General features: G+C 43.1%; 1 protein-coding gene across 2 annotated transcripts in view; it reads right to left on the reverse strand.

Annotated features, from left to right (window-relative positions):
• The window catches only part of sh3bp2 (SH3 domain binding protein 2), an 81,771-nt gene that overhangs the window by 25,535 nt on the left and 44,195 nt on the right, over positions 1-12,041 (reverse strand). For both annotated transcript variants that reach the window (XM_033018369.1, XM_033018368.1), the window contains exons 4-7: positions 9,929-10,046; positions 8,031-8,101; positions 6,402-6,487; positions 5,019-5,096 (exon numbers count right to left, since the gene is read on the reverse strand). In XM_033018369.1, the coding sequence (XP_032874260.1) occupies positions 5,019-5,096; positions 6,402-6,487; positions 8,031-8,101; positions 9,929-10,046 (353 nt within the window). The remainder of the gene's footprint in view (positions 1-5,018; positions 5,097-6,401; positions 6,488-8,030; positions 8,102-9,928; positions 10,047-12,041) is intronic.

Below are 12,041 nucleotides of genomic sequence, written 5' to 3' on the forward strand. Positions count from 1 at the left end.
TTGGTCTGTATTTAAAAGGGCAATCGCTCTATATGATCCAGGATCTTCCAAATCCTTATCTACTTTAGGGATGAGTGTAATTGTGGATTCATTTAAAGAATCTGGTAATTTTCCTTGGTCATATGCATATCTATACATTATTTGTAATCTTGGGGAAATCAGATCTTGAAATTTTTTATAAAATTCTGCACTCAGGCCATCTGGGCCCGCTGCTTTTCCGTTCTTTAGCGAACTAATTGATTCTATAATATCTTTTACTGTTATTTCAGCATTTAACAATTCTCTACCTTCCTGATCTAAGCTATTGATTTGACATTCTTGTAAAAATATTTCCATACTATCTGTTTGTCCTGTTAGTTTTGACGAATAAAGATTTTTATAATATTGTAAAAATCTATCATTAATATCTTTTGGAGTAATTAATATATTTCCATACTCAGATCTAATTCCGTGTATCATCTTCTCATCTTCTAATTTTCTAAGCTGTCGTGCTAGTAATTTTTGTGGCTTATCTCCAAATTCAAAATACACTTGCTTAGTTTGTTGAAAAAGTTTAATCACTTGATTAGAATATATTTTATTTAATCTATATTTTACTGATGCAATTTTATTACTTAACTCTTTGGAAGGCTGTTTTATATTTTCATTATCTAGACGTTTTATCTCATTTTCTAAATTTTGTTCTATTTTTCGATTTTCTTTATTGAGATGTGCTTGTGCGGATATTATTGCGCCACGCATGAATGCCTTAAATGTGTCCCAAAATAGTGATGGAGAAGTTTCAGGATTATCATTAGTTTCAAAAAATAATTTAATCTGATCCATCACATATTTACAACAGTCATTGTCCTTTAATATCTGAGGGTTAAATCTCCAGGTAGTAGTTTTATTAGATATATCTTTTAATTTTATCTTAAATGTTAATGGCGCATGATCCGAGATGATAATATTATGATATTTTGCATCATACGTAAAAGGAAGTAATTTAGAATCTATTAAAAAATAATCTATCCTCGAATAGGTTCCATGTACGGGCGAGAAAAAAGAATATTCTCGTCCGGATGGATTATCTAACCTCCAGATGTCTTTAATATTAGATGTATTGATAAAAGCATTTATGAATTTACTTGATTTCGAGGCAGCTTTCCTTTTTGCAGATGATCTATCTAGATAATTATCTAAAGTACAATTTAAATCACCTCCAATTATTAAATTGTGTTGAGTGGATATAGGAATATTATTAAATATTTTCTTAAAAAATAATGGATTATCAAAATTAGGGGCATATATATTCATTAAAATTACCTTTTTTGAATATAATTCCCCTGTAATTATTACATATCTGCCTTCTTTATCCTCTATAATAGAACTTTGTATGAAAGGTATACCTTTGCGAATAATTATTGCAACTCCTCTAGATTTATGAATAAATGTAGAATGATACACCTTAGAAATCCATTTAGCTGTTAATCTATGTTGAGCATCTTTTTTAAGATGAGTCTCTTGAAGGAAAATGACATCTGTCTTCAATCTGTTCAACTGAGCTAACACCTTTCCCCTTTTAATTGGTTCATTAATTCCTTTTACATTCCAACTACAGAAGGTTACTCCATCACCCCCAGTCTTCACCTTTATATCATGCATTTTACTATTAGGGCGGCTTTTTTTGGAGTAGCCTTCTTGACTCCCCCAGCTCCCCGTTGCACCCGGACATCAATCCAATGAGAATTTCTTTCCACCTTAATCCACATCTATGTCTTCTTAAACTAAATACACATGTAAGTTTCTATAAGATCCCCTCTCAATCTCCTAAATTCTAGAGTGTATAAACCAAGTCTATCCAGTCTTTCTTCATAAGACAGTCCTGACATCCCAGGAATCAGTCTGGTGAACCTTCTCTGCACTCCCTCTATGGCAATAATGTCCTTCCTCAGATTTGGAGACCAAAACTGTACGCAATACTCCAGGTGTGGTCTCACCAAGACCCTGTACAACTGCAGTAGAACCTCCCTGCTCCTATACTCAAATCCTTTTGCTATGAAAGCTAACATACCATTCGCTTTCTTCACTGCCTGCTGCACCTGCATGCCCACTTTCAATGACTGGTGTACCATGACACCCAGGTCTCGCTGCATCTCCCCTTTTCCTAGTCGGCCACCATTTAGATAATAGTCTGCTTTCCTGTTTTTGCCACCAAAATGGATAACCTCACATTTATCCACATTATACTGCATCTGCCAAACATTTGCCCACTCACCCAGTCCTAGTAATTCCCCGTTTTCTCTCTCCCTCCCTTCTTAAAAAGTGGGGTTACGTTTGCTACCCGCCAATCCTCAGGAACTACTCCAGAATCTAAAGAGTTTTGAAAGATTATTACTAATGCATCCACTATTTCTGGAGCTACTTCCTTAAGTACTCTGGGATGCAGCCTATCTGGCCCTGGGGATTTATCGGCCTTTAATCCATTTAATTTACCCAACACCACTTCCCGGCTAACCTGGATTTCACTCAATTCCTCCAACTCCTTTGACCCGCGGTCCCCTGCTATTTCCGGCAGATTATTTATGTCTTCCTTAGTGAAGACGGAACCAAAGTAGTTATTCAATTGGTCCGCCATATCCTTGTTCCCCATGATCAACTCACCCGTTTCTGACTGCAAGGGACCTACATTTGTTTTAACTAATCTCTTTCTTTTCACATATCTATAAAAACTTTTGCAGTCAGTTTTTATGTTCCCTGCCAGTTTTCTTTCATAATCTATTTTTCCTTTCCTAATTAAGCCCCTTGTCCTCCTCTGCTGGTCTCTGAATTTCTCCCAGTCCTCCGGTATGCTGCTTTTTCTGGCTAATTTGTACGCATCATCCTTCGCTTTGATACTATCCCTGATTTCCCTTGTTATCCACGGATGCACTACCTTCCCTGATTTATTCTTTTGCCAAATTGGGATGAACAATTTTTGTAGTTCATCCATGCAGTCTTTAAATGTCTTCCATTGCATATCCACCGTCAACCCTTTTAGAATTAATTGCCAGTCAATCTTGGCCAATTCACGTCTCATACCCTCAAAGTTACCTTTCTTTAAGTTCAGAACCATTGTTTCTGAATTAACAATGTCACTCTCCATCCTAATGAAGAACTCAACCATATTATGGTCACTCTTGCCCAAGGGGGCACGTACAACAAGACTGCTAACTAACCCTTCCTCATTACTCAATACCCAGTCTAAAATAGCCTGCTCTCTCGTTGGTTCCTCTACATGATGATTTAGATAACTATCCCGCATACATTCCAAAAAATCCTCTTCCTCAGCACCCCTGCCAATTTGATTCACCCAATCTATATGTAGATTGAAGTCACCCATTATAACGGTTTTGCCTTTGTCGCACGCATTTCTAATTTCCTGTTTGATACCATCTCCAACTTCACTACTACTGTTAGGTGGCCTGTACACAACACCCACCAGCGTTTTCTGCCCCTTAGTGTTTCGCAGCTCTACCCATACCGATTCCACATCCTGCAAACTAATGTCCTTCCTTTCCATTGCGTTAATCTCCTCTCTAATCAGCAACGCTACCCCACCTCCTTTTCCTTTCTCTCTATCCCTCCTGAATATTGAATATCCCTGGATGTTCAGCTCCCAGCCTTGGTCACCCTGGAGCCATGTCTCCGTGATCCCAACTATATCCACGATTCAGATCCAACCTGAAGTCTGGTGCCGTCTGTGTGGAGTTTGCATGTTCTCCCTGTGGGTTTCCTCCGAATTTGTCCCACATCCTAAAGATGGTGTCTGTAAATTACCCCAAGAGGATAGGGAGTGGATGACTAAGTGGGGTGACATAGAACTAGTTTGAAGGTAGACACTTCTTCTTTCGTGTGGCGTGCACAGCCTAAAGTTGTAGGACAACTTGTTCTATTTGATCTTCTGTTTGTGCACGTCGAGTTGATTGCATTAGTCGAAACAGGGCGGACCACGTGAAGGTTGCAAGCTCCCACCCCAAGGTAGACACGAAATGCTGGAGTAACTCAGCGGGACAGGCAGCATCTCTGGAGGGACGGAATGAGTGACGTTTCAGGTGGAGACCCTTCTTCAGACTGTTGTAAGCATGCAATACTGTTCCTCCAATTTGTATTTGGCCTCACTCTGACAATAGAGGAGGCCTAGGACAGAAAGGTCAGTGTGGGAATGGGAAGGGGAATTAAAGTGTTTGACAACCGGGAGATCAGGTTGGTCCATGCGGACTGAGCGAAGGTGTTCAGCAAAACGATTGCCCAGTCTACATTTGGTCTCGCAGATGTATAAGAGCCTTGAACAATGGATACAGTAGATGAGGTTGGAGGAGGTGCAAGTGAACCTCTGCCAAACCAGAAAGGACTGTCAGGGTCCCTGGACAGCGTTGAGGGAGGAGGTATAAGGACAGGTGTTGCATCTTCTGCAGTTGCATGAGAAGGTACCTGGGGAGAGTGTGGTTTTGGTGGGAAGGGATGAGTTAACCAGGGAGTTGCGGAGGGAATGGTTTCTGCAAAAAGCGGAAAGGGGTTGAGATGGGAAGTTGTGGCTGGTGGTGGGATCCCGTTGGTGAAAATGTCGGAGGATTATGTGTTGTATGCGACGGCTGATGGGGTGAAAGGTAAGGACTAGGAAGACATCTTGGATGCCCTGGTATGGAACATCCCATCTTGGGCGCAGATGCGGTGTAGATGGAGGAATTAATAAGTAATAAGTGATTGGCCACAATGTCTGAACCGAACACAATGTCAAGTTAAAGTAATGTCCTCTGTTGGCAGGTGATTCATATCCCCCCCCCATTTACGGCTTATCCATTAGCCTACCTATAAGCCACTTGAACGTCATTATTGTATCTGCCTCCATCACCAGTCCTGGAAAGCCCGTTCCAGGCCACCACCACTCTGTGTAAAAAAAACTGCCCAGCACATCTCCTTTACATTTTCCCTCTCTGACCATAAAGCTGTGCCATCTACTCTTTGACGCAAATAAAATGGCTTGAATAGTTCATTACCTTCTGGCTCTGGGCTGTCCTGAGGTGCATCTGGTTTCATGTAGTCATCTTCATCTTCCTCATCATCTTCTGCATAATCTGGAAGAGGACAATAACACCGGTAAGAATGTACTAGAGTAGGCAGCATCCCTCCAAACCTTTCCTACCCATGTACTAAGTGACTTTTGAAAGTCGTCATTGTATCTGGCCCTACCACTCCCTCTAGCAGCTTGTTCCATAAACCCACCACTGCCCGTGCAAAGATTCTGTCCCTCTGGTCCCCTCTTAAATCTTTTTATAAGCGGTAAGGCGTTTAGAACGGAGATGAGGAAACACTTTTTCACACAGAGAGTTGTGAGTCTGTGGAATTCTCTGCCTCAGAGGGCAGTGGAGGCTGGTTCTCTGGATACTTTCAAGAGAGAGCTAGATAGGGCTCTTAAAGATAGCAGAGTCAGGGGATATGGGGAGAAGGCAGGAACGGGGTACTGATTGTGGATGATCAGCCATGATCACATTAAATGGCGGTGCTGGCTCAAAGGGCCGAATGGCCTACTGCTGAACCTATTGTCTATTGTCTGTTTCCCCTCTCATTTTAAAACTATGCCTCTAGTTTTAGACTCCTTTACTCTGGGGAAAGGACTGGATATTCACTTTCTTTATGCCACTCATGATTTTATAAACCTTTATCAGGTCATGCGTCAACCTCCTATGCTCCAGGTTAAAGAGACCCAGTCTAACCTTAGAATCCAAACCTGTCAGACTACATACTTGAGTTTGCACTATTATGGTCTTATTATCCAGTATTACTGGAATCATATTGTGTTACTAATGATTGTATATTTATGTTCTGGTCACCCGATTACAGGAAGGATGTGGAGAGGTCGGTTCAAGAATCTGATGATTCGAGGAAAGCAGCTGTTGAATTCTATAATAGATAACTCGGTGGAAAAAAGCAGTAGAGTTGCTGCCTTACAGCACCAGAGACCCAGGATTTATCCTGACCCTCTGTCTATCAGGTGCTATGTGTACGGAATTCGTGACCATGTGGGTTTCCTCTGGGTGCTCTGGTTTCCACCCACGATCCAAAGACCGCCAGATTTGTCGGTTAATTGGCTTTTGTAAAGTGTGTATGATAGAACTAGTGAACAGGTGATCGCTGGTGGGCGTGGACTCAGTGGGCTGAAGGGCCTGTTTTCACACTGTATCTCTAAACTAAACCAAATTAATCTAAACCTGTGGGCCGAAGTGCCTGTTCTTGTGCTGTCGTGTTCTATGTTCTGTGTATCTTGTTGTATTAAGAGGTTGCAAAGATGTAGCAAGCAAGAATTTCATTTGTCAATTCTCAGTACATATGACAATTAAACACACTCAAACTTAAAGGAAAAGAAAATATGAATGACTTGCCTCCAGCTTCTGACTCCAGAGAATTGTACTTTATTTGGACAGGTCGTTCAACTGCGCCGTAAAAATTCTCTGTGTCACTGTTGTCGCTGAGAAGAAAACAAATGGATCGGATGAAATGTTCTGATGAAACCTTGACTGTTTCTTTCTCCATTATCCACAGCCTGACCTACAGAATATTTCCATAGTTTCCATGTTTATGTGGAGGGTCACTGAACCTCCATCAGTTGCCCCATTCCTGTATCAGCTACAGCGCCGCCGGCAATATCCTGGCCTCAAAGACGCAAACTGTAGGTGCTCGAATCTTGAGGAAAACACAAAGTGCTAGAAGAACTCAGCGGGTCAGGCAGCATCTATGGAGGGAATGGACAGGCGAAGTTTCGGTTCAGGACCGGTCCCGGAAGGATGGTGGGCAAATGGGAAGGGATGGGGGAGGCACTTGGTTAACAAGATGGGCAATGGACAGATAGGGTCTTTGGTGAAGGGGAACTAAACTGGGTAATAATGAGCAGTGGCTGGGGTCCTAACCCAAAACATTGCCTGTCCATTTCCCTCCACAAATGCTGCCTGACCTGCTAGAGTTTAGTTTAGTTTAGAGATATAATGTAGAAACGGGCACTTTGGCCCACCGAGTCTGCCCATACCAGCAATCACCTCAATGGTCCGCTATAACCCAGTACAACGACGACCAGCAATAACCCCGTACACTAGCACTATCCTACACACTAGAGACAATTAAACTGCAAATCGACATGCCTTTGGAGCGTGGGAGGAAACCGGAGCACCCGGAGAAAACCCACGCCGTCACACAGAGAACGTACAAACTCCGCACAGACAACACCCGTAGTCGGGATCGAACCCGTGTCTGTGATGCTGTAAGGCGACAACTCTACCACTGTGCCACCCCTGAAGTTAGTCCAGCACTCAATAGTCCAACAGCTCATCTTTACAGAGAGAGATTTGCCAACCCATTAAATGAGAGAGCTGGACATGACACCCAAGCTTTATTTACTGTCAGACCCAGCTGCCAGTTGGCCGTTTGTATGGCCAACTAGTGACTAGAATCAGAATGTTATCAGGAGGTGAAATAGCAGGAGGGGGATGGGGCCAACCAGCCGATCAAGCCTCCTGCACCATTCACAGCCGACTCAATCATGGCCTCAACTCCACTCTTCCATAATCTCTTCAGTCTCTCGTGATTTTAACATCCATCAGAGTCCTCTTTGAACATATTCAACCACCTGGCCTTCCTGACTCTGCGGTAGAAGATTCATAACTTTAAGCTGAAAGGGACTAAGTTTAACGGAGGTACAAAAAAAGATACAAAGTATTGAAGTGACTCAACAGGTCAGACAACATTCTTGGAGAACATGGATCGGTGACATTTCAAGTTGGAACCCTACTTCAATCTAGTCCCATTTGCCCACATTTGGACCAAATCCCTCTAAACCTTTCCTATCCATGTCCCTGACCAAATGTCGTTATTGTACCCACCTGAACTACTTCCTCTGGCAGCTCGTTCCATACACCCATCATCCTTGGTGCAATATAATATAGTCATAACGCATTATGTGCCTCTATAAAAGTCAACATTTCTCTACAACCTAAATTAAAAATTCATCGCAATGGTACCTCAGATTTCCTAGCGACTCCACTTTCTCGTGGTACCGGTCAATTTCTTCTCGCAAACACTTCATCCACTTCTGAAAGGAAGAGCAATACATGATGAACAGATCTGTTTGCTTTTACAAATAGACATTGAACTGTCTTGGGGTAATAAGAAATGTTTAAGAAGGAACTGCAGATATTGGAAAAATTGAAGGAAGACAAAAAATGCTGAAGAAACTCAACGGGTGAAGCAGCATCTATGGAGAGAAGGAATGGGCGACGTTCGGGTCGAGACCCTTCTTCAGACTGATGTCGGGGGGGGAGGCGGGAAAACGAAAGGAAGAGGTGGCGACAGTAGGCTTGTGGGAGAGCTGGAAAGTGGAGGGGAAGGAGGGAGAAAGCAAGGACTATCTGAAATTGGAGGTCAATGTTCATACCGCTGGGGTGTAAATTACCCAAGCGAAATATGAGGTGTTGTTCCTCCAATTTGTGGTGGGGCTCACTCTGGCCATGGAGATCATTGGAGCTTTAGTGTGTAGGCAATGAGGTGGAAAATACTGGGCCATACTGATGTACAGACAGCAAATTGTATTTTCAGTCTAAAAAAAATGGAACCAGAATTAAATAAGCGAAAATAACGGTAGAGTTTTTTTCAAAGTAAGTTTTCTTTACATTTTGGAACACGTTCAATGTAAGCAGCAGGATTTTCAAGAAGTTGTTGACATTAAATCAGGACAGAGGTCATACTGAGTGCTTGCATCACGGCATGGTTCGGTAACCTGAATGCCCAGAAATGAAGGCGACTGCAGAAAGTGGTGGACATGGTCCAGCCCATCACCGGTACTGACCTCCACACCATCAAAGGGATCGACAGCAAGCGCTGCCTCATGAAAGCAGCAAAAGACCCACACCACCCTGGCCATGCTCTCATCTCTCCACTACCAATGAACGTACAGGAGTCTGAGAAACCCTGACCTCCAGGCTCAAGAACAGCTTCTCCCCATTAACCATCAGGCTCATGAACACTGCACAACACTAACCACAGCCTCAGCAACTATAATCTACTGGGAACTTTGGTTATGATGATACTTTGTCACATGTACCTATGTACAGTGAAAATCTTTTGTTTTGCATATAATCCAGAAAAGTCATACGATAGATAAGCACAATCATACATTAGTAAAGAAGTGCAAGAATTGTAGTGTAATAGCAGATTTCACCGAGACACTACTTGGCTGTACAAAGTTCTTGTCCTTGGCTTTAAAAGCCAGTTAGGTTCAGGTTGCACTACAGACTTCGGTTTTGCACTATTATGGTCGCTGGTTACCTAGTATTACTGATTATTAATTTATTATTAATAATTATTATTGCCATCATTATTAATTATTAATTATTTCAATTATTATTAATTTATTGTATTCCTAATTAAGAATCAAGTATTACATTATCATATGTGCTGGCACGGAACAATTAAGTTCTTACATGCAATAGCATAACACGCCTGTAAGTGCAATATACATAGATGATATAGAATAAATAAAAAATCAACAAATTAATAACTCCAATACTAATGCAACAAACTCCACAGTCCTTCGTGCAACCAAAGACATTCCAAAGAATTTCATAGTGGAGATTAGTGTTGTGTAGTGTTCAAGAATCTGGTTATTTATCTGTGTGTTATCGCATTAATGAGCTTTTAAAGCTGCAGCATGTACAAATTTGTGCAGGAACTGCAGATGCTGGTAGATAGATGCTAAATGCTGGAGCAACTCAGCAGGACAGGCAGCATCTCCAGAGAGAAGGAAAGCAATATACATTTCGGGTTGAGACCCTTCTTCTGAGGTTCTGGGCATATTTGTGAGCTGTACTTTTTCAATTAATCAACTGTTTAATGAATTAAACAAATGTAACACTGGCTTCACCTTTCTCTCCTCCTCACACGCTGCGGAGAAGTACCAGGTTCTGTGTTTCTTGTTCACGTGAATGATTTTGAAGGGGAACACGTTGTTTGATGTTGTTTCCTCTGTTGACCTCATAACCCTGAGAGAGAGAAAGAATTGTAAAGTCAGGCTTGTTTGCAGAATTTCACACGTCAAAAACGGTAGAGAAATCAGCTGGAGATGTGTGTGGTGAATGTGCAGCTTACTCGATAGTTATTGTTTACTAATTAATAATGGCAGTATCTTTGCCAGAGGAAGCTGTAGAAGAGGATACCATTTCAACTTTCTAAAGGCTTGTGTTGCGGGACCAGGCATTGGCTGGTCAGTGGTGGAAAGTCAACGGTTTCAAGTTCCTGGGCGTACACACCACTGATGATCTGTCCTGAGCCCAAGACATTGTTGTAATCACAAAGATAGTTCACCAATAGTCTTACTTCCTCAGAAGTTTGAGGTGATTGAGGGGTGGGTGGCGCGACCCACGTCGCAGCGGCCTCTGCAGTCTGTCTGTCTTTTTTTATTTTCTTTGTCCCGTTGAGTGTAGTTTATAGAGTTTTTTTTAACTGGGTATGTGTTGGGGGCGGGGTGGGGGAAACTTTGAAATCTCTTCCCTATACGAGGGGCCCGACCGTTTCTCTGTCGGGTCTCCGTTGTCGTTGGGGCCAAGCACCGTGGAGCGGCCTCCAACCGGAACCACCTGGGGGCTCCAGTCGCGGAGCCTGCGGCCTGCTGGTCGAGTTCGGAACGGGAGGAGCTGTGGTGGCGCGCTGCTGTGGCCCGACCCCGGAGATTCGGAGACTCCAGCCGCAGGCCCGGTGGATGGTAACATCGGGAGCTCGCGGGTCCCTGGTGGGAGACCGCTTTTCAACTCCGCAACAGCAACTTCTCCCGCCCGAGTTGCGGGGTTGAAAATGACCTGGAGCGGGGCCTTACATCACCCGGCGCGGCTTTAATGGCCGCGGGGACTTGCTGGCGCCGGCCGGGGGCTCCAATATCAAGACCCGGAGCACGGCCTTGCATCGCCCGGCGCGGCTTTAATGGCCGGGGGACTTATTTACCATCGCCCGCCGGGGGCTTTGACTTTGACATCGGGAGGAGAATGGGGAGTGCAGGGGAGAGATAAGACTTTGCCTTCATCACAGTGAGGAGGAGATTCACTGTGATGGGTGTTTGTGTAAATTGTGTTGTGTCTTGGTTCTTTACTTGTTGTATGACTGCAGAAACCAAATTTCATTTGAACTTCAATGAGGTTCAAATGACAACAATAAATTGTATTGTATTGTATTGTGATTCAGCACGTCGCCAAATTTGCTACCAAACTTCATGGTCTAATTCCACATCATAAGTTGTCAATTATTGTATATTTATTTTTTTGTTGGTATTATTGTTTCTAATGTACCTGTGAGGCTGCAGCAAATAAGAATTTAATTGTCCCAGTACATCTACAAATACACACTCTTGCCTCTTGACCATATGTGATTGACTCATAATTGTTCTTTGAAGATTCTGATTGAGCCCTTTGATTTCCGGGAAACTTGAAATGAAAAGGAAGTGTGCTGACCTCAAGTTTAAAGCTTTAAAAACTCTGTCGTCCAATACCATTTAGCTTCTGGTTCTTCTCCACAAAACATTCCCCTTGGATCTTGCTCATCCAGGATAATCAATACTCATATTAAATCTTTCCTTCAGAGGGGCGGCACAGTGATAGACAATAGGTGCAGGAGTAGGCCATTCGGCCCTTCGAGCCAGCACCGCCATTCAATGTGATCATGGCTGATGCTGCCAGTGTAGACACGCTGCCTCACAGCTCCAGCGACCCAGGTCCACATAAAGAGAGGGAATGCTGGATATACACAGCAGGTCAGGCAGTAACCGTGGAGAGAGAACCAGAAGTAGAATTCCAACTCAATGACCTCTCCCCTGATATGGTTCGGCTCTGATGCAAGACAATTGACTTGAAACTTTAATTTTACACCTCTCCCCACAGATGATGCTGAGTATCCCTAAACAAGGCGGCACGGTGGCACAGTGGGTTGAGCTGCTGCTTCACAGCGCCAGAGACCCAGGTTCGATCCTGACCTCGGGTGTTATCCGTGTG

Source organism: Amblyraja radiata, chromosome 3, assembly GCF_010909765.2.
Source record: "Amblyraja radiata isolate CabotCenter1 chromosome 3, sAmbRad1.1.pri, whole genome shotgun sequence".
In the NCBI taxonomy this organism is placed as follows: domain Eukaryota; kingdom Metazoa; phylum Chordata; class Chondrichthyes; order Rajiformes; family Rajidae; genus Amblyraja; species Amblyraja radiata.